The sequence below is a fragment of the Neomonachus schauinslandi genome, chromosome 10, assembly GCF_002201575.2.
Source record: "Neomonachus schauinslandi chromosome 10, ASM220157v2, whole genome shotgun sequence".
In the NCBI taxonomy this organism is placed as follows: Eukaryota; Metazoa; Chordata; class Mammalia; order Carnivora; family Phocidae; genus Neomonachus; species Neomonachus schauinslandi.
In genome coordinates this window covers 48,985,644-49,004,996 of record NC_058412.1, presented here as the reverse complement: position 1 = coordinate 49,004,996, position 19,353 = coordinate 48,985,644, and the positions used below count along the sequence as shown (strand labels likewise).

Below are 19,353 nucleotides of genomic sequence, written 5' to 3'. Positions count from 1 at the left end.
CCCACTAATTTGCATGCCTTAGTCAGGCTTCTCTTTGTTAGAAACCTACATATAAATAAAGATACCTAAAATATAAGATATGAATATTTTGAAATAAAGTGTTTATTTCAGGCATTACCCATTATCCACACAATCACATTTCTAGGAATTTATGCAATACAGTGAAAAATAATGAAATACTAAGACATATTAAGTTAAGCTTCACAAAAAGTCAAGTTTGGGGCGCCTGGGTGGCCCAATCGGTTGAGCGTCTGCTTTCAGCTCAGGTCGCTATCTCAGGGTCCTGGGATCGAGTCCCATGTCGGGCTCCCTGCTCAGTGGGGAGTCTGCTTGTCCTCTGTCTGCCCCTCCACCTGCTTGTGTTCTCGCTCTCTCAAATGAATAAAATCTTAAAAAAAAAAAAGAAGTCAAGTTTCAAGCAGTGTATACTGCTACCGTGTGCAGTGTTTAAAAAGTATTTGTGCCTATATAGATGCATATACTTTTATATGCATAGAATATCTCTGGAAGGGTACCCCAAAAAATGGTGATAGCGCTTGCCTTTGGGAAGAAGGACTGAGTGACTAACATATAGAAGTAGGACAAAGACTAATTTTTTGCCTTTTTATACTTGCGGAATTTTGTGCCATTGCATGCATTAGCAGTTAATTAGCAATATGCATGTATCGATCATGGATTTAATTGACATATAACATTGTATAAGTTTAAGATATATAATGGGATGATTTGATGTATGTATATGCAATATGTTTACCACACTAAGGTTAGTTAACATATCCTTTACCTCACATAATTACCATTTTGTTGGTGGGGGTGGTGGGGGTGTTCTTACTGTTATGGTGAGAACATTAAAGGTCTAGCAGCGTTCAAGTATACAGTGCAGTATTGTTAACTAGAGTCACCATGCTGGACCTTAGATCCCCAGAACTTTTTCCCCTTATAACTGGAATTTTGTACCCTTTGACTAACATCTCGTTATCCCCATCCCCCAGCCCCTGGCAACCACCATTCTATTGTCTATTTCAGTGAGTTTGATGTTTTTAGATTCCACATGTAAGTGAGATCATACAGTTTTGCCTTTCTCTATCTGACTTATTTCACCTAGCATAATATCCTCAAAGTCCATTCACGTTGTTGCAAATGTAAAGATTTCCTTCTTTTTTATGACTGGATAATAATATAATAATATATTATATTTTCTTTATCCATTCATCTGTTGGTGGACACTTAGGTTCCTTATGGTAGTTCTATTTGTAATTGTTTGAGGAACCTCCACTGTTTTCCCACAGGGGCTGAACCAATTTACATTCCCCACCAGCAGTGCACAAGGGTTCCCTTTTCTCTGCATCCTTACAGATACTTGTTATCTCTTGCTTTTTTTTTTTTTTAAAGATTTTATTTATTTGACAGAGAGAGAGCACAAGCAGGGGAAGCGGCAGAGGCAGAGGGAGAGGGAGAAGCAGGCTCTTCTCTCTTGCTTTTTTAATAATAACCATTCTAACAGGGGCGCCTGAGTGGCTCAGTCGGTTAAGCTGCTGCCTTCGGCTCAGGTCATGATCCCAGGGTCCTGGGATCGAGTCCCACATCGGACTCCCTGCTCAGCGGGAAGGCGTGCTTCTCCCTCTCCCACTACCCCCTGCTTGTGTTTCCTCTCTCCCTGTCTCTCTCTGTCAAATAAATAAATAAATAAATAAATCTTTAAAAATAAATAAATAACCATTCTAACAGGTGTGAGGTGATATCACATGTGGTTTTCACGAACAGTGACTTTTAAAAATGTAGGTATGTTCTTCTTTGGTCTCGTTCCTGCCCTCCACTGTAGTGTTTTCAGTTAGTGATCGTCTCCTCCATATCCAAAACCGACCTCCCCATTCTCCACTCCCACACTTGCTTGGGCCACCCCCTCATCCAGCTATAGAGCTGGGGAGCAGTCACCTCTAGCCATGTTACCCGCCACTACACATGGGGCCAGCTAGCGCATCCTGAACACTCAGCTTCTTGATTGCTCTGGAACCTGCTCTCACCGCCTTGGTGCAGGCTGGCCCCCACTCTCAGAGGACGCTGTTCTTCCTGGTTCTGCTCTTTATTTTTTTCTCATTTATTTTCCACAGAGCCTCTACGTCATTTTCAGTGATTTTTTTTTTCAAATTATAAAAAACTTTGGAAAATATAGAGAAAATGAGAAGAAAATAAATGTCACTGATCATCCTTCCATCTAAACTGAACTGACACTAGTCCTGTTTCTGGCAGGAGTGGGGGTTTTGCAGGGACCTGTATTCACACACACTTCTTTTTTCTCAAATTGTTGATCATACTATATATACAGGTTTGTAGCCTGCTTTATTTTGTTCAACATATATATTGTGACATTTTCCCATATCATTAAAAATTCTCAAATTCTTTGAAATAATCTTTTTTATGCTTTGTAATAATTCCATTTTATTCCATAATCTGTTTAACTTTTCTTTTGTGAGAAATTTAGATCATTTCCAATTAGAGTATATTTATCAAATGCATGTTTGATCATGTTCCTCCCTGCTTAAAATCAGTGGCACCCAATCCTTGATAAGACAGAGCCCAAGGTTTTCACATGGCTACAAGACCCTCCACAGCCCACTTCACCTTCACCTCATCTGCTTCCCACATGATCCCCTGCATGCCTCTCTTTGAGGCCTTGACTCTTTCTTACCAATACTCCCTTCTCCTCCCATCCCCTCTCTGCTCCTGTCTTTAAGACCCACCTTTCATTTCATGGAACTCTGTGTAGCATTTTGTACATAGGGCCATTATTGTACTTTTCTTTCTGTTATTTTCTGTGTGTTTAAAAATATACTAATTAATACATGCTGTTATTTTATATTGAAACTGTCCATTTTTGCATATAGAGTAAAAAGCTGTTATCTCCACTCATTTATCCCACTCCTTTCTCAGAAGTAACCACTATAAGCAAGATTTCTTACGTTTTTATTCATCTGTCTGCCCTCCCAGATCATGAGCACCCCAGGCCAGCATTCTTTGTGTCCAACTGTCTAACAGGAAGCAGGCCCACGACAGAGGCCCCGGGCCTGTGTTTGAGATCTAAATGCCCTGAGAGCAGCAGACCTTAGGGACATGGGGGGAGAAGAGATCATGTCCCTCTGTGTTTGGGTGACCTCACTGCTCTTTGTTTTCCTGCTGGCACCATTCCTAAGGATTTATGAGCAGCTTCCAGAAGTTCAGAGAAAGAGAGACGAGGAGAAGAGGAGACTGGAATATAAGTCATACCGGCTGCGAGCTCAGCTATTCAAGAAGGTCAGTCAGCCCTTGAGCAGGATCCATCAGGTTTATCAGGGGAAAGAGAAATTGAGAGAAACACATCTGACCTGTTTGAATTAACCATATCTGGGAAGTAAACTTAAGGTTGTAATGCATTGTACCACTGCTGAAATTTGGAAGATAAAGGCACCTTTATTTGACTAGACTTCAAATCAAAACATCTAAAAGGCGAATCTAGAAAAGGCACCTTCCAGGCATACATTTGGAACAAAACCAAATTCTGTACTTAGGAGTCATGGTGGAAATGTCCAAATCTATCAGAATTGTTGGATTTTCATTCTAGAGTCCCAAATGGTAGTGTTGTGCCCCTTATTGGTAAGTCAAATACCTCTAGAGCTTGTAAAATAAACTGGAAAGTGTTGAGTGTAGCGTAAGAGTTGGCAGCTTGGGGACTCAGAGCCTCAAAGCCACCACCATTTCCTGCCTGTAGCCCAGTGGAATCAGTGGTGCCGTAAGACCCAGACCCTCCGACGCCAGGGAACTTGCTACCAGTATATTCCTTGAGAAGCCAGGCAGGCTACCATGCGTGAAGGTCCATATCCTTCACTGTTCTCATTTCCTTCCCAACCCCTTCACTTCACCACCAGAGGACTCTGAAAGTCAGAATCCAAAAGACGAGTTTATACCAGACCGATGTGGGATTGGAGAACTGCTTCTGGAGCACACCTGGAGCTGGGCTGGGCCGGGCCCTTCGAGGAGGGGGTCCCCAGGCACCACATGGCCTGTCCAGTGGGTCAGCATCACAGGCCAGGCCTCTCGTTGTGCTCGTATGTTTGAACTGATGGATGGATGGGCCTATCCAGATCATAAGTGATCTGTATCTGTACAGAAATAATAGATAGTGACTATATAGATCATCTTTCCTAAACACTTCAGGAAGAATTTTTTTGCATAATTACCATAGTTTCTGTAACTGGGGAAGATAAACAAGATTTGGGTAGAACCCCACTGGTCTCTTCCGCGACATGTCTGGGGTGAGGATTGGCTGCCGGCCTCTGATGGCAAGAGTATCTAACTTTTTTCCTGTCTTTCTTTTCTTCCACAGAAAGTGACCAATCAGCTCTTGGGGAGAAAAGTACCCTGGAACTGATACAAGATTATTTTCCTCACAGTCTTGGAATTATATTTTATCAACCTGAAGAAGCACAATCCTTACTTTTATGAGTCTGGTTTAATAAAACTTAACTCTTTGTCTACGTTTAATTTAGAAATAGTAAGTCAGTAGTCTGAGGCAGAGTGGTGATTAGGATTATTTATGGTTTGGGAGCAATACTTTCTCCACAGTGGCCTTGCCCACAGGAATGTTTGTCACAATGATATCATTTCTGAAGTCTAGCCATGAGTGAGTCCCTTTCTGTATGTGTTTTTATACTTTTAGAAAATAAATAACTTCTGATTGATTCATAGTAAAGCAAGCAGCAGAGGGTCATTTCTTTACCATCTGGAGATGTTCAGGGAGCTATGCAATGTCTCTCCTGAGGTGTATGGGGAGCCTCAATCTAAAAGCATCAGTCAAGGGAAATGGGCTGTGGGAATGAAATATGGCCTTTTTTTTTTTTTTTTAAGATTTTATTTATTTGTCAGAGAGAGAGAGTGCGCGCACACAAGCAGGGAGAGAGGCAAAGGGAGAGGGAGAAGCAGGCTCCCCGCTGAACAAGGAGCCTGATATGGGACTCATTCCCAGGGTCCTGGGATCATGACTTGAGCCAAAAGCAGACGTTTAATTGGCTGAGCCACCCAGGCGTCCCAAAATACGGCCTTTCTTTACAAACACAGCAGGACATGACAATAGCTCTGCCTTGGGCTTTGTGGAGATGGGGTCTGGTTAGAGTTGCTGTTGGGCATGCCCAGACACTCCCAGCAGACCAGGAACCTTGGGTTGAGAGCCTCCTCTTAGCCTCATTCCAGCTTGCCAGGGGCCTCTAGCCTTTGGTGGATTTTCCTCCGGCTACCCTCTCTTCAGGATTGAAGCCTCAGAGCATTTATCATCACACATGGAACCAACATTTATAACCCGGATAACCACTTCTGAAAAGCATGAATTAATAAACTTAATAATGTACGTAAAGCATGTAATTAATCCTGTAGCCTGGAATGACAGCTAAAGCCCAGAGTTGAGGGGGGGAAGGTGCTAATCGGCCTCATTCAAAATTCAGGGAAGCCCCAGCAAGATAGTAAGGGACCAGCTGCCTCCCCAGCAGACTTCCGCAGAGGCCAAGTTAAACAGCAGACCCTGCCTCCAAGCACAGCTCAGAGGGCGCCACCAAGGCTCCCTTCCTAACCCAGAAGGAGGCTATGAAGAAGGCTCAGACACTGACTGAGCCAGCCAGGCACCTCTGCCTGATCCCTTTGTTTTGCCAGGCTTAACACAATGTGTAGCATGTGTTTGACTCAATAAGGGTTTGTTGGATGACACACACAGGGTCATCAGTCCAGATTGGAGGCCAGAGGCTCTGGGAAAGACTTCAGGGAGATCTAATTGATAGGTTCCCTGAGGCACCTTAATGTCATGGGGATCTATTTAAACATCTGATCAAGTTTGGAGCTGAATAAGTGACAGCTATATGGAAAAAAAAAAAAAAAAACTAAACAACCCCAAAAAAGATAATTCCAAGGAAAAGAAAACAAAAATCTACATAAAAGAATAAGCAATCATAGTTTTACTATGTAGCTTAGCTTAAAATAAACACAGAATATTGATGTTCCCCGACCAGTGGTATAATCTCTTTGGGAAGCTGGGGAGTGGGAAGGATGCACATGCGTGATGTAGACATGGCCTCGACTCCCAAAAAGTAGTCCACAGACAAGCTTAAAACTGAGGATTAGGAGGAAGCCGCACAAGTCCCTTAAAGACATGGAAATAAATGAGACCTGAAACCATAAAAATCCTAGAAGAGAGCACAGGCAATAATTTGACGTCAGCCATAGCAGCATTTTTCTAGATAGGTCTGAGGCAAAGGAAATAAAAGCAAAAGTAAACTATTGGGACTACATCAAAATTAAAAGCTGCACAACAAAGGAAACAAAACACCCTACTGATGGGAGAAGATATTTGCAAATGACATCCCATAAGGGGTTTTACAACTCAATAAAACACACACACACACACAAATACAATTAAAAATCGGCAGAAGACATGAACAGGCATTTCTCCAAAGACATCCAGATGGCCAACAGATGACATAAAAAGATGCTCAACATCAGTCATCATCAGGAAAATGCAAATCAAAACCACAATGAGATATCACCTCACACTTGTCAGAATGGCTAAAATCAAAAACAAAGGAAACAAGTGTTTGCAAGGATGTGGAGAAAAAAGAACCCTCTTGCACTGTTGATGGGAATGCAAACTGGTACAGCCACTCTGGAAAACAGTATGGAGGTTCCTCAAAAAATTAAAAATAGAATTACCATGTGATCCATTAATTCTACTAGTAGATATTTACCCAGAGAATATGAAAACACTTACTCGAAAAGATAAATGCACCCCTATGTTTATTGCAGCATTATTTACAGTAGACAAGATATGGAAGCAACCCAAATGTCCCATCAATAGACGAATGGATAAAGACAAAGTGGTACATACACACACACACGCACAGACACAATGGAATATTACTCAGCCATAAAAAAGAATCAGTCTGGTCACTTGCAACAACATGGATGGATCTGAAGGGTATAATGCTAAGCTGAATAAGTCAGAAAAAGACAAATACCATATGATTTCACTCATATGTGGAATTTAACAAAAAAGACAAACCAAGAACCTGTCTCTTAACTATAGAGAACAAATTTAGGGTTACCAGAAGGGAGGTGGGTTGGGGGATGGGTTAAGAAGGTGATGGAGATTAAGGAGTGCACTTATGATGAGCACTGGGTAAGGTATGGAAGTGCTGAATCACTATATTATACACCTGAAACTAATAACACTGTATGCTAATTATACTGGAATTTTTTAAAAAGTGTTTTAAAGATACGGAAGTTGAGTGTGCACAGGGAAGTGTAGAGCTGCTCTTACACAGCACAAATCTATAGAACTCTGACTCTTGAAAATAGTTGGGCACGTATATAATTGAGAGAAATAAAAACAAAACTAAAGACTTAAATGTGAAGGGCAAAACAAAAAATTTAGAAGTAAATATAGGAAAGTGTCTCTAAAGAAAAAATGTCTTAAGGAACAAAGCACAAACCATAAAGAAAAAGATTGATAAATTCAATTAATGAAATGTAAAAATTCTATATTAAAAGACACCATAGGGGCGCCCGGGTGTCTCAGTTAAGCATCCAGCTCTTCATTTCAGCTCAGGTCACCATCTCAGTTTTGTTAGATTGAGCCCTGTGTCAGGCTCCATTCTGGGCTTGGAGCCTGCTTAAGATTCTCCCTCTCCCTCTGCCCTTCCCCACCCCCATAAATGAATGAATGAATGAATAATTAAAAATAGTAAATAAAGATAGAAAATACAGGGCACAAAACAGAAGATAATTATAGCACATGTAACCAACAAAGCATTTGTATCCAAAATATATCATGAACTCCTATGAGTCATTTGTTTTTAAAGATAATCTATAGAAAGATGGACTAAATAAAAACACGAGCAGGCAGTTTCACAGAAGAACAAATACAACTGGCCTGTACAAATATGATAAATTGCTTTAACTTTATTATTAATTGGAAATGCACATTATTAGCAGAATACTCCATGCCGGGGCGCCTGGGTGGCTCAGTCGTTGAGCGTCTGCCTTCGGCTTGGGTCATGATCCCAGGGTTCTGGGATCGAGCCCCACATTGGGCTCCCTGCTCAGGGGGAAGCCCGCTTCTCCCTCTCCCACTCCCCCTGCTTGTGTTCCCTCTCTCACTGTCTCTCTCTGTCAAATAAATAAATAAAATCTTTAAAAAAAAAAAAAAAAAGAATACTCCATGCAGGCCTCTTGGATATGCATGCATGTCCCAAATCTGGTCCTCAGAAAACACTTGCTCATCCTCTGTCCCAGCAAACTCTGGGAGTGCAGGTCAACCCCAGGATGTTAGCCAGGCTAGTCCCCGCATTCACCCTCTGGATTTCTCTGGTGTGAGTCAGTCTTCTGAAGCTCTCTACCTACAGGGAATGCATATCAACCTGTCCAAGCCGTGAAGGCCTGCCTAGATCTGGGATCATATTCACCTACATTATAATTCCTTTCTGAAATGGCCCTTGCCCTATGGTAAAACAAATTATCATAAATTAACCCAGTCTGGTGTGTTTTTCTGTAGAGCCTGGAAGAAAAGCCAGAGGGGAAAGAGCCTGGTCCATACCTCCTCTTCCTCCTCCTAGACTTTGCAAGTCAAAGATGGCAGCCTATGGACTCAACTCGAGTTTTGAATTCTGGGTAGTGGGGAACACCTGGCTGCCTCAGTTGGTAAATCATTTGACTCTTGATCTCGGGGTTGTGAGTTCAAGCTCCACGCTGGGGGTAGAGATTACTAAATAAATACATAAACTTAGAATTCTGGGTAGTGTCCACAGTTGGGCTGCCAGATTTAGCAAATTAAAATCAGGACTCCTAGGAAATTTAATTTTAAATGAACAAATGATTGTTCATTTAAGTCCTGTGCTGTATTTGAAACACTAAAAAATTACCCACTGTTCTTGTGAAATTCAAATTTACTGGGGTGTGTCCATTTTTTTATCTGGCAACTGGAGCCCACAGGGATTAGGGGCAGCCTAAGCTGATGCCGGGAAAATGGGAAAGGGGAGAGAAGAGACCAAGAGAGTCCCCACTTATAGCAGGAAGTCTCATCAGGGAAACCCAAGGGTGCTAAATGCCCAGGAAGAAATTTGAATCTGTCTCAAGTCATCCAGAGAGATTTTGGAAAGCTAGCCTTGAAGAGGATAGATCTACTGACGGGCACCAACTTGATAGAGAAGTGGCGGGCAGGACAAGGCCAGCCTTCCATATGGGGTGACCCCATCAGCACAACAAAGCAAAAGTCACTATTATAAAAACAGTTTTTAATGAAATTCAGGATGCACAGAAATTAGATAAAAATCCAAAAAGATAAAAGTTTAAAAACAGTAATTGAGCAGTAAGGGGAAAAAGAATTAAACACAAAAGGACAACAATCATGTGGTCCATTTATATGAGGTACCTGGAATAGGCGAATCATAGAGACAGAAAGTAGCATAGTGGTTACCATGGGCTGGAGGAGGGAGGACAAAGAGCTGGTGTTTGGTGGGTCCAGAATCTGTCTGGAATAGTGAAAGTAGATGGTGGCGATTCTTACACGGCAAAGTGAATGTACCTGATGCTACTGAATCATACAATTAAAAATGGTTAAAATGGCAAATTCTATGTTAGGTATATTTTTCACAATAAAAGATAAATGAAATATAATGAAAGGAATTACAACATATAAGAAATAAAAATCACAAACATCAAGATATTTGTAAAAGATATAGCTTGGAATTGAAAAGCCTAAATTAAAACATTTAAAATGTCAACAGAAGAGAAATTTTAAAGGCAGGATTTTTTTTAAAAAATGAAATAATTTTTATTTTTTTAATATTTATTTGACAGAGAGAGACACAGCGAGAGAAGGAACACAAGCAGGGGGAGTGGGAGAGGGAGAAGCAGGCTTCCGGCCGAGCAGGGAGCCCGATGCGGGGCTCGATCCCAGGACCCTGGGACCATGACCTGAGCCGAAGGCAGACGCTTAACGACTGAGCCACCCAGGCGCCCCTTAAAAAAATGAAATAATTTTTAAAATATGTGATGAAGCCAGGAGTTTATAAATTAAGGTAGTATACATATAACAAACATTTTAGAAGGGGGAAAATAAAAATGGTCAGGAAGCCTAAGAGCAGATCAATTAAGCTAAAACAAATCAATAGAGAAACGACATACTGTCAACAGTAAGGAAAAAATACACTTTAAATCATTTGAAAGGAAAACAAGGTAGCAGTTTGAAAGTATGCGATGAGAAAGAAAATGAAGGGCATGCCGTACAGGCGAGCAGCTGGAGAGACACGGTGACCTCCCAGATGGGAATCTGTGTGGTGGGCAGCACCCAGCCCCCAGCAGCTTTGTTCTGTTCACCGTCCTCCCCTCACCAGGCAGGTGTGGGCCGCAGTTCAGCTTCCCATGCCCACTCTGGAGTCCCTCATATCCAACTGGAGCTCAAGTTCAAAGATTCCCCAGGTTATCCAACATCATCAAGGATCCAGGCTCCTCATGCCTTCAGTGGTTGGGGGAAAGGGCCCCTCCCCCATGTCGCACCCAACAAAGGACAGACGCCCCTCCTCTTCCCCTCCCACCTCTCAGAATGCCCCATGGAGAGAGCTCTGCTGGCACCCACTGTCCTGCCTAACCTTGCTCCCCTGACCCCTCCCAGGCTTCTGGTAGGATCTGGGCTCTGTCCCAGCTTCCCCTTAGGGTGCTCTGCCCTCCTGTTCCCTAGACCCACACGCCGTGAGGGTGCTCACTTTTTCCCTCGGGCACTTCTCTACCTCATTGGGCATCTGCGTCAAACAGCTGGTGCCCCTCCCCTCTGGTTCACACCCCAGGGAGTGAAAATGCCCCCAGAGGGGAGACGTTGGCTGGAGAGAGGAACCTTTAGGTCCTGCCCCACCCTATGAGCTTTCTCTAGCCGTAGCTCTAGGTGACTTGGCCCGCAGGGGCAGTGCCCCTGTTTAATTTCCTCTAATGCTGAAAGTAGATGCTGTCTTCCCCAGTCAGCCGCTAGCTTTATTTTTTTTATTACGATTTTATTTATTTATTTGACAGAGCCGGAGAGCACAGGCAGGGGGTGTGGCAGAGGGAGCAGGAGAAGCAGACTCCCCGCTGAGCAGGGAGCCCAATGCGGGGCTCGATCCCAGGACCCTGGGATCATGACCTGAGCCGAAGGCAGGTGCTTAACTGACTGAGCCACTCAGGTGCCCCAGCCACTAGCTTTAAAACCCTGGTCTGCCACCTGGTCACAGGTCCATATTTCCTGCATAGTTGTTCCTAAAATAAACTTCGTATAATAAGACTCATATTTAGCAAAATCTAGGTTATCCTCAGGATATAGAGCTGAGCATTTTCACACTGATTTTGTTCAGAAGGTAACCACCTGGTTTATGATACATGGAAAATTTATTCATTAACCTTCCTAATAATGTCTCCCCATTAAAAATTCACTATGTTCCCACTGTATCTTAAATGTTTTGTTGTTGTTTTCTGAATGGTTTAAAAAAAAAAATTAACTCTGGCCAAAAGGTGGAAACAACCATAATGTCCATCAAGAGATAAATGGATGAACAAAATGTGTGTGCGTGTAATATACCATATTACTCAGCCTTCAAAAGGTAATGAAATTCTGATATATTCTACGATATGGATAAACCTTAAAAAAACATTGTTAAGTGAAATAAAGCCACACACAGAGGACAAATACTGTATGACTCCACTTAAACGAGGTACCTAGAGTAGGCAAACTCCTAAAAAGGTGCAATAGTGGCTGCCGGGGGCTGGGAGGAGGGGGTGAAGAGGGATTATTGCTTCGCGGGTACAGAGTTTCTCTTTGGGGTATTGAAAAAATTCAGGAGATAATGATGATAGTTGCACAACATTTTGAATGTAGTTAATGCTACTGAACTACACATTTAAAATTTGTTAAAATGGTCAATTTTATGTGATGTATATGTTGTCACAATATTACAAATGTGAGGAGGAGGAAGAAGAGGCACGGCAGAGCGAGAGAGCACAGACCTTCCTGCAGGTACTCACACGGGCACACGCATGTGCCAGACAGAAGAGGCATATGCCCGGCGGGCAAAACCAAAAACAAACTTACCCTAGTTTAACTAGTACACTGTTACATAAAAGGAAACTGGATGTTCTTAAAGTTTTACCAAGTTCAGAATAAAACCTCATCTTTGAAATTGAACAAATTACTTATTAGCTGAAGAAAGGTAAAAGGAAGTTTGGAGTCAGCATTCTATGGTTTTTTACAGCTGGGCCCAAGTCACTGACCTCTAAAATCATCTTGGACCACACCCTCCCTCCTTCCTACTTGCTGGAAAACTATCAGTCCCCTACACTTGCCCAAAGGGGTCCTTGCACAAGTCGCAGAGCTGCACTTTGCCATTTCCTGCAAGCCACTGCCTTGCCTCTGTCTGCATTCCCCTAAGCCCAGTTCAGGAAAAGCACTTTCTCCTCCAATTCCACCCCCTCCTCTCAAACACACACGCAAAGCCAACAACATCCTACCTCTGCCAGAGTTCCGGGCCCACGGGCACTGACTATGACTCAAATTCCCAGGAAGGTGTCAGCCATCAGCTCTTGCTCCACAGAAGTGTACGTAGGTGTCCTCAAGACTTCTCTATCAGTGGCCTTGGGGTTGCAGGTGGCACCCTGCCCATCCTTTGCTTGGTTGGGGCAGACTCATGGCCAGCTGTAATTCCCATAACAATTTCTCAACATCTCTGCTGTCTCCAACCTTTTGTATCCTCCCTTTGGGTTTTAGAGCCATCTGAGCTCTTCCCTTTTTAGCTCTAAAAACTTTTTACAGGTGCATTTCATATGACATAAAGTTAACAGTTTTAAAGTGTACCCTTCGGTGGCATTAGTACATTCACAATGTTGTGAAACCACCACCTCTATCGAGACTTGAAACATTTCCATTGCCCCAAAAGAAAACCTGCAGCCATCACTCTCCATTTCCCCTCCCCCGCAACACCCCTGGAAACCCCCTAAATTGTCGTGGTCACCTCCTTTGGAATTTCCACATTTCGGTCTCAGATCTTATTTCTTATCTCTTATACCTGGTGCCTGGCCTGAAGCTCCGGTTTAACTTCCCATTATCCTTAGCCCACTCTCTTGACCTAAATACCCTCCCTCCAATTCACCAACACAAACACGTTCACTTGTCCGGCCTTGGGCCCCTTTCCTGAACTCTGCAGGGAAGCACTGCTTCAAACTCCACTGATCGAGAGTGTGGATTATGGTCTGGAGAATATGAGCAAAGGAGTAGCATCCAGGACAGGCCTGGCCTCTGTCCCTGGCTGTTAGAGCACCCTCTGTGGATCAGGCAATAGGGAGCAGCGGGGTCCACTGACTTCCTCTGCCTGAGGTGGGGCCAGAGGCTCATGGGAAGCCATCCACCAGTCAGTGGGGTGGGTGCCCTTTTGATGTTCTTTGTCCAGTACCCCCACCATCTCCACTCTTATGACAATATATCCCCCCTTGCTGCCTCCTGGTTTCTCAGCCCCTATGGCCTGTAAGCCCCTGGAGGGCATGGACCACGTCTACGTGGGATTAGCAGTACCAATTAATTGTCACTTAAGAAAACTTTCAAAGCATCGGGACCACTGTGGGCCTCCCCCATCTCTAGCACCAGCTGATGCCCACTTGGGAATTCCTCCTGAGGGGCGGCCTGGTGGGCCGAGGACAGCTGGTGGGAACCTTCTCTTCCTCTACTGCTCAGAGAGGCTGGGCCCCTGCCATTAACTAGAAGCTGGAGCTGGGAGGTAACAGGAGCTTGATTTAAAACGGGGGGTGGAAGTTGGGGGCACAGTGTAACAGGAGATTTACATGGTCCAGTCTTCTGAGGAGCACACAGGGAAGGTGCAAAGGCTGCAGGCGCAGAGGAGGTAGAATGCCTGGCAGAAGGGACCATGGGTCATCCGAGGCTGGGGAGAAAAGAGACCCAATGGAGGGTGGCATAGTTGAGGCCCATGGCCTTGCGTAACAAAACCTGAATGTTTTGTTAAACGTTTCATTTGATGAAAGTCCCCATTTAGGGGAAAAGTACCTGTAGCAATGCCAGTTGGCGGATTCGGGCCTGTTTGTGGCCTGACTGACCCTTCACGAGAGATAAGCCATGAGCAGGCATGGGAGTATGTCACAAGACCCAGACTGAAAGGGTGCCTGGACCTCCCGGGTCCAGGGGACTCACTGGATCCTGGGACTCAGCCTCTGGGTCAGGAGACCCAGTGCCAGTGATGACCTAGCTGGACAAGGTGGACAGTGGGGCACACACCACTTTGCCTCTGTATCAGAGGGTCAGGCCTGAGGCTTCTGTAAAAATCTGGAATCTCTGAGCACTTGGGGACAAGAGGCAGGGTCCCAGGTGTGGCAGGTCTGGGAAATTCACCAATCCCATTTCCTCTTCCCGGACACACACATTCTCAGCCTCCCTTCAGGCATATTAGGGCGATGTGACTGGGGCCTGGCCAGTGGGGTGGGGGCTGCATCACTTCTCAGTCTAGCCCGTGTTAAAATCCCACTCCCTGTCCCGGGCTGCCTCCTTCCCTTTCAGTGGAGACGGTGCGTTGGGGGCCAAAGCAGGCTGATGGCATTGTGGGCCCCAGTCCTTCTCCCAGGATTCTTCTCCATCTCTGTCTCAGCACCCCTTGCTGTGTGACTTCAGCTCCTCTCACTAAAGAGGCAGGGCCCATGTCTCTTCCCGAGTCCGGAATGTCAGCAGATGTGACACCTGAGAAGCTTGAAAAAGCATTTGCTTGTTTCTGCTTCACTTTCTGGTCCCCTGCAATTATCTTAAAACCATCGCTGAGTTGCGTGCTGGAAAATGAGCTGGCCCAGCAGCCCTGTCACTCCAGCCAATCCCACAGTGATACGTGAAGTGGGCTGTTTGAGACCAAAAGGGCTGCCAGCCAAGTCCGGGCTAAACTGTGGATGGTGGACACGTGAACCAAAGAAATGTTTATTTGGGGACACCTGGGTGGCTCGGTCATTAAGCGTCTGCCTTCGGCTCAGGTCATGATCCCAGGGTCCTGGGATTGAGCCCTGCATCGGGCTCCGGGCTCGGCGGGAAGCCTGCTTCTCCCTCTCCCACTCCCCCTGCTTGTGTTCCCCCTCTCACTGTGTCTCTCTCTGTCAAATAAATAAATCTTTAAAATAAAATAAAATAAAAAAATAATAAAAAAAAATAAAATAAAATAAAGAAATGTTTATTTGTGTGTGTTTATTAGTTTGTTTTAACTCAGCCTTCTCGTGGCACTGGATAAATGAAACAGTGGCCACCCCAAAAGACAGAAAGGAGCAGAACCCTCCCCACCCCCACCCCCCGGGGCTTCCCACAGAAGGAACAGTGAGCTCTCACTGTGCTGTCACACTGAGACTTCGGGGTTTGCTTGCTACCTCAGCAGAGCCAGCCCTCTCCTGACTAAGCCACCAGGAACTGGATCACCGGCCCCCCTTCTACTCCTGTGCCTGAGAGGCCTGAGCAGAGGGCAGGTGGTAGACAAACATAACCGAAGGAATAGCAATTAGCCTCCAGCTCAGGGAGAAGAAGAACTGGTGCGTCTTCTGGAAGCCCATGCGCTGGTAGAGGGCCAAGGCCGAATGCTGCAGCACGCTGGTGATGAGGACGACTTGGCGGTAGCCCTGGTCGCGCGCGAACTGCAGGACGGTCCTGACCAGGGCGTTCGCTATCCCCTGATGCCGCCACCCCGAGGCCACGCACAGGTGAAAGAGCTGCAATTGCTCCTTGGGCAGGGGGCGCTCCTCGACGGGCAGCACGCCCACAATGCCCACCACCTGCCCCTCAGCCTCGGCCACCCAGAAGCAGGAGCCAGGCTCACTCAAGTAGGACTTGCTGATGTCGGACATGTCTGTGCGCAAGCACATGACTTTAAACTTGCTCCAGGGGTATTTGGAGAGGAATCTCAGAGCAGTGAGGAGGGCGAAGCTGGCTAGGAGGGCCAGGAGCCAGGAGCCAGAGACCAGGAAGAGGGCGAGGGGCACCCCAAGCAAGAGCACCAGGATTTGGGGCAGCTTCAGGACGTGGCGGAAGGTGGCGGGGACGTACTCATCCATTGCCCGGGAGAACAAGTCCAGGACCTGTGTGCGGTGGCTCTCCCGGTATTTGCGGATGTGGTAAGGAGCCATGGAGGTCTGCTGTGCCTGAACCTCAAATGCCGCGAGGGAGTGAGCCAGGTGTCCCTGCACACCCTTCCTGGCAGCCCTGGGGAAGACAAAAGAAGCCAGGTAAGTGCCCCATCTCTGCCACCTCCCAGGAGTGGGGGAGACCCTGCTCAAGGGCATTTCTGCTTTTGCCCTAGAGGATGTAGGCAACAGCCACTGGGAGGTGTAGGGTCAGAATGATTTGTGTATGATCTTGGCTCCATCCCTTTCTAGTTGTGTAACCTTGGTATGTCACCTAACTTCTCTGAACCTGTTTCTTCATCTGTAGAACAGAGGAAAATAAAAACCTGCCTTCTGAGATTGTTTTGAGGATTTAATAAAATAACACATACAGGAGCACCTGGGTGGCTCAGTTGGTTAAGCATCTGCCTTCGGCCCCAGTCATGATCTCAGGGTCTTGGGATCGAGCCCTGGGTCGGTCTCCCTGCTCAGCGGGGAGTCTGCTTCTCTCTCTCTCTCTGCCCCTCCCCCTGCTCATGTTCATGCTCTCAAATAAATAAATAAATAAATAACCTTTTAAAAAATAAAATAAAGGGGCGCCTGGGTGGCTCAGTCGGTTAAGGGTCTGCCTTCGGCTCAGGTCATGATCCCAGGGTCCTGGGATCGAGCCCCACATCGGGCTCCCTGCTCCGCGGGAAGCCTGCTTCTCCCACTGCCGCTCCCCCTGTTCATGCTCTCTCTCTCTCAAATAAATAAATATCTTAAAAAAAATAAAAACACATACAAAGCTCTGGTATATAAAATACCCTCTTCTCCACCCTCTTTCCCCTTTTACTGGCTCACTTATCTTCTTGGTATGTTGGAGCAGCACCACACAACAGCCAGACCATGTGTCCCCCTGCCTTTTGGTCCCTAGAGAGGGACCATACATGGCAGGAATCCTGTGTTCCCAAGTTCTTTTTTGTTTTTTAATATATTTTTTAAAGATTTTTTTTTTTTTTTTGACAGCACAAGCAGAGGGAGCGGCAGGCAGAGGGAGAGGGAGAAGCAGGCTCTCCACTGAACAGAGAGCCTGATGCAGGGCTCGATCCCAGGACCCAAGATCATGACCTGACTTGAAGGCAGACGCTCAACCAACTGAGCCACCCAGGCGCCCCCAAGTAAAAGTTTCAACAAACGCTCCTTCCCCCTTGATTGCAAATTTTTAGGCTGCTGAGGTGGCATAAGAGTCAAACATCAGGGCGCCTGGGTGGCTCAGTCGTTAAGTGTCTGCCTTCGGCTCAGGTCATGATCCCAGGATCCTGGGATCGAGTCTCATGTCAGGCTCCCCACTCAGGGGGGAGTCTGCTTCTCCCTCTCCCTCTGCCTCTCCCCTGCTTGTGCTGTCAAATAAATAAGTAAGTAAATAAATAAATAAAATCTTTAAAAAAAAAAGAGTCAAACATCAAAAAAGTCCCAGACTTGATACCCAGAGGAGTGTCCGAGGCTCCAGGCCTCTCTCAAGACCCTGTCCTTCAACCTGAGTCCTCTCACCTGCTATCACAACAGACTTGAATGTCCAGGGCAGTGACCGGATGGCCTCTGCTCTCAGCCTCTGACTGACATCCAGGAGAGACTGCCCAGGGCTCAGTCTACCAACAGGAAGCAGGCCCTCCCTGGATGGCCACCTCATTGGCTGGCTTCTGCACACTGAATAATCATAAACCCCAGGATCAAAAGGCTGGTCTATAACGGAGCAGGAAGCCCATTCTCCACTGAGCTCTGTGATCGCCAGGGAATTGCCGGCGGGGGGGGGGGGGGCGGTTAGCAGGGTCTGGAACATCTCGGGGGATCCTTGCCCTCGCAGATGGCCTACACTCTTCCTCCCACGGTGGTTCGGGCCTGGAGCATCTCCCAGCTGGCACCTTGATGTGCTCTGGTGTCCACCCTCGGCCCCTTCACACAGCTTCTAGGAGCCCGGGGAGTGCACGCCTTACCTTGCGCTGTCATCGCAGGCTAGAGTCCAGACCCGCGGCTCAGCACGCAAGGGGCTCTCTCCCTGCCTAGGCTCTACCCGGCCTGAGGCAAACTGATCGTTTGCAGTTCGCCGCCCTCATCTCACTAGGCTCCATCTTCATTCGTTCGTTGGTTCGTTCGTTCCAGGCTCTGTCGTGTGTGTCGTGTCGCAGCGACTGCGCGCCCGGCGGCCTTTCCGCTAGGAGCAGCAGCGACCTGCGGCCCACGGGCACCAGCGCGGCGCGCAGCTGGTGTGTGTTCTGGTCGTTAGTCAGGGCCTGTGCCGTAGCAGCTGTTAAACATTTTGCGCTGAGATCCACTACAGCAGGGAAAAGCAAAACCGGAAGTCCCCTCTCCGTGGCACGGAGATGCCGTCGAGGGGGCTGCTTCCGTCCCAGGACGTCGCGCGCGCCTCTCCTCTCGCGGCGCAGTCAAGGCCCGGCTCTCCGGTCTCACGGCTCCTGAAGCCAGGCCCTCCTCGTCCGCAAGGTGTGTGTCAGGTGTTCTCAAACGCTGGTCCGGGCGAGGCGCCGTGGGGGAGATGGGCCGGAGCAGAGGGCCTGGCGGCCCAGGTTTTCCGCGCCAGGAGCTCGTCGGGAGTTGCGGCCAGTGCGCAGACCGGCGAGGCGCGCGGCGCGGAGAGGGGCCGGCTGCCCTAGAGGGTGACAGGGCCTTCCGGAGAGGACCCTCGGGGAGAGAGCCGGAGGAGAGGTGGGTGTGCGCAAGGCTGAGGGAAGGAGAGCGTCTGGGGCTGAGGGAAGAGAGGCGTAAAGACCCTGAGGCAGGACAAAGGCAAGGTTTTCCGGGAAAGGGGGCCGACAGGGCCACGGAGGGAGGGAGTGGTGAGGGCGGCTGGGGCCTGGGCTTGTAGGGCCTGTCGTCCCAGTGGTGGAGTTTGGAGTGACGGGAGGCCATCGATAGGCTTTCACGTGGGCAGTAACACAGGCAGGGGTGCGTGCATGTGTGTGCGTGCCTGCGCGCATGTGCGTTGCTCTGGCTACATCTGGAGAGTGAATGGCAGGAGACAGTAGTGGAAGCACATATTTCCCACCCCACAGGCTAGTGTAGCAGTCCAGGTGAAAAAAGAGCCCCCAGGGACCGATATGCAGGTTGCTCACTGTTCAAGAGCATCTGGCCGAGGAGGGCTAGTCGGAACAAAAATAGAGCCCCACTCCACTCACCAAGCCAAGAGCCCTG

At 47.0% G+C, this 19,353-nt stretch overlaps 2 protein-coding genes across 3 annotated transcripts in view; one reads left to right on the top strand and one right to left on the bottom strand.

Annotated features, from left to right (window-relative positions):
• ALMS1 (ALMS1 centrosome and basal body associated protein) overlaps positions 1-4,720 on the top strand; it is a 213,108-nt gene extending 208,388 nt beyond the window's left edge. The window contains exons 24-25 of the mRNA XM_044918883.1: positions 3,192-3,291; positions 4,361-4,720. Of these exons, the coding sequence (XP_044774818.1) occupies positions 3,192-3,291; positions 4,361-4,405 (145 nt within the window). The 3' untranslated portion in view covers positions 4,406-4,720. The remainder of the gene's footprint in view (positions 1-3,191; positions 3,292-4,360) is intronic.
• A 10,536-nt stretch (positions 4,721-15,256) lies between these two features.
• Positions 15,257-18,245, bottom strand: NAT8 (N-acetyltransferase 8 (putative)). 2 transcript variants are annotated; one of them, XM_021699223.1, is made up of 2 exons: positions 18,138-18,245; positions 15,257-16,261 (listed from the first exon to the last, which is right to left on the bottom strand). In XM_021699223.1, exon 2 carries the CDS (start codon positions 16,183-16,185, stop codon positions 15,496-15,498), a length of 690 nt encoding a protein of 229 aa, XP_021554898.1. In that variant the 5' UTR covers positions 16,186-16,261; positions 18,138-18,245; the 3' UTR covers positions 15,257-15,495. The 2 variants fall into 2 exon arrangements, with proteins under 2 accessions (XP_021554898.1, XP_021554897.1); XM_021699222.1 differs by lacking the exon at positions 18,138-18,245 and adding an exon at positions 17,695-17,781.
• Positions 18,246-19,353: the final 1,108 nt, after the last annotated feature.

What these genes read in the sequence shown, in the direction of transcription:
- NAT8 (XM_021699223.1), bottom strand. Translation starts at nt 16,185, where the DNA reads ATGGCTCCTTACCACATCCGCAAATACCGGGAGAGCCACCGCACACAG.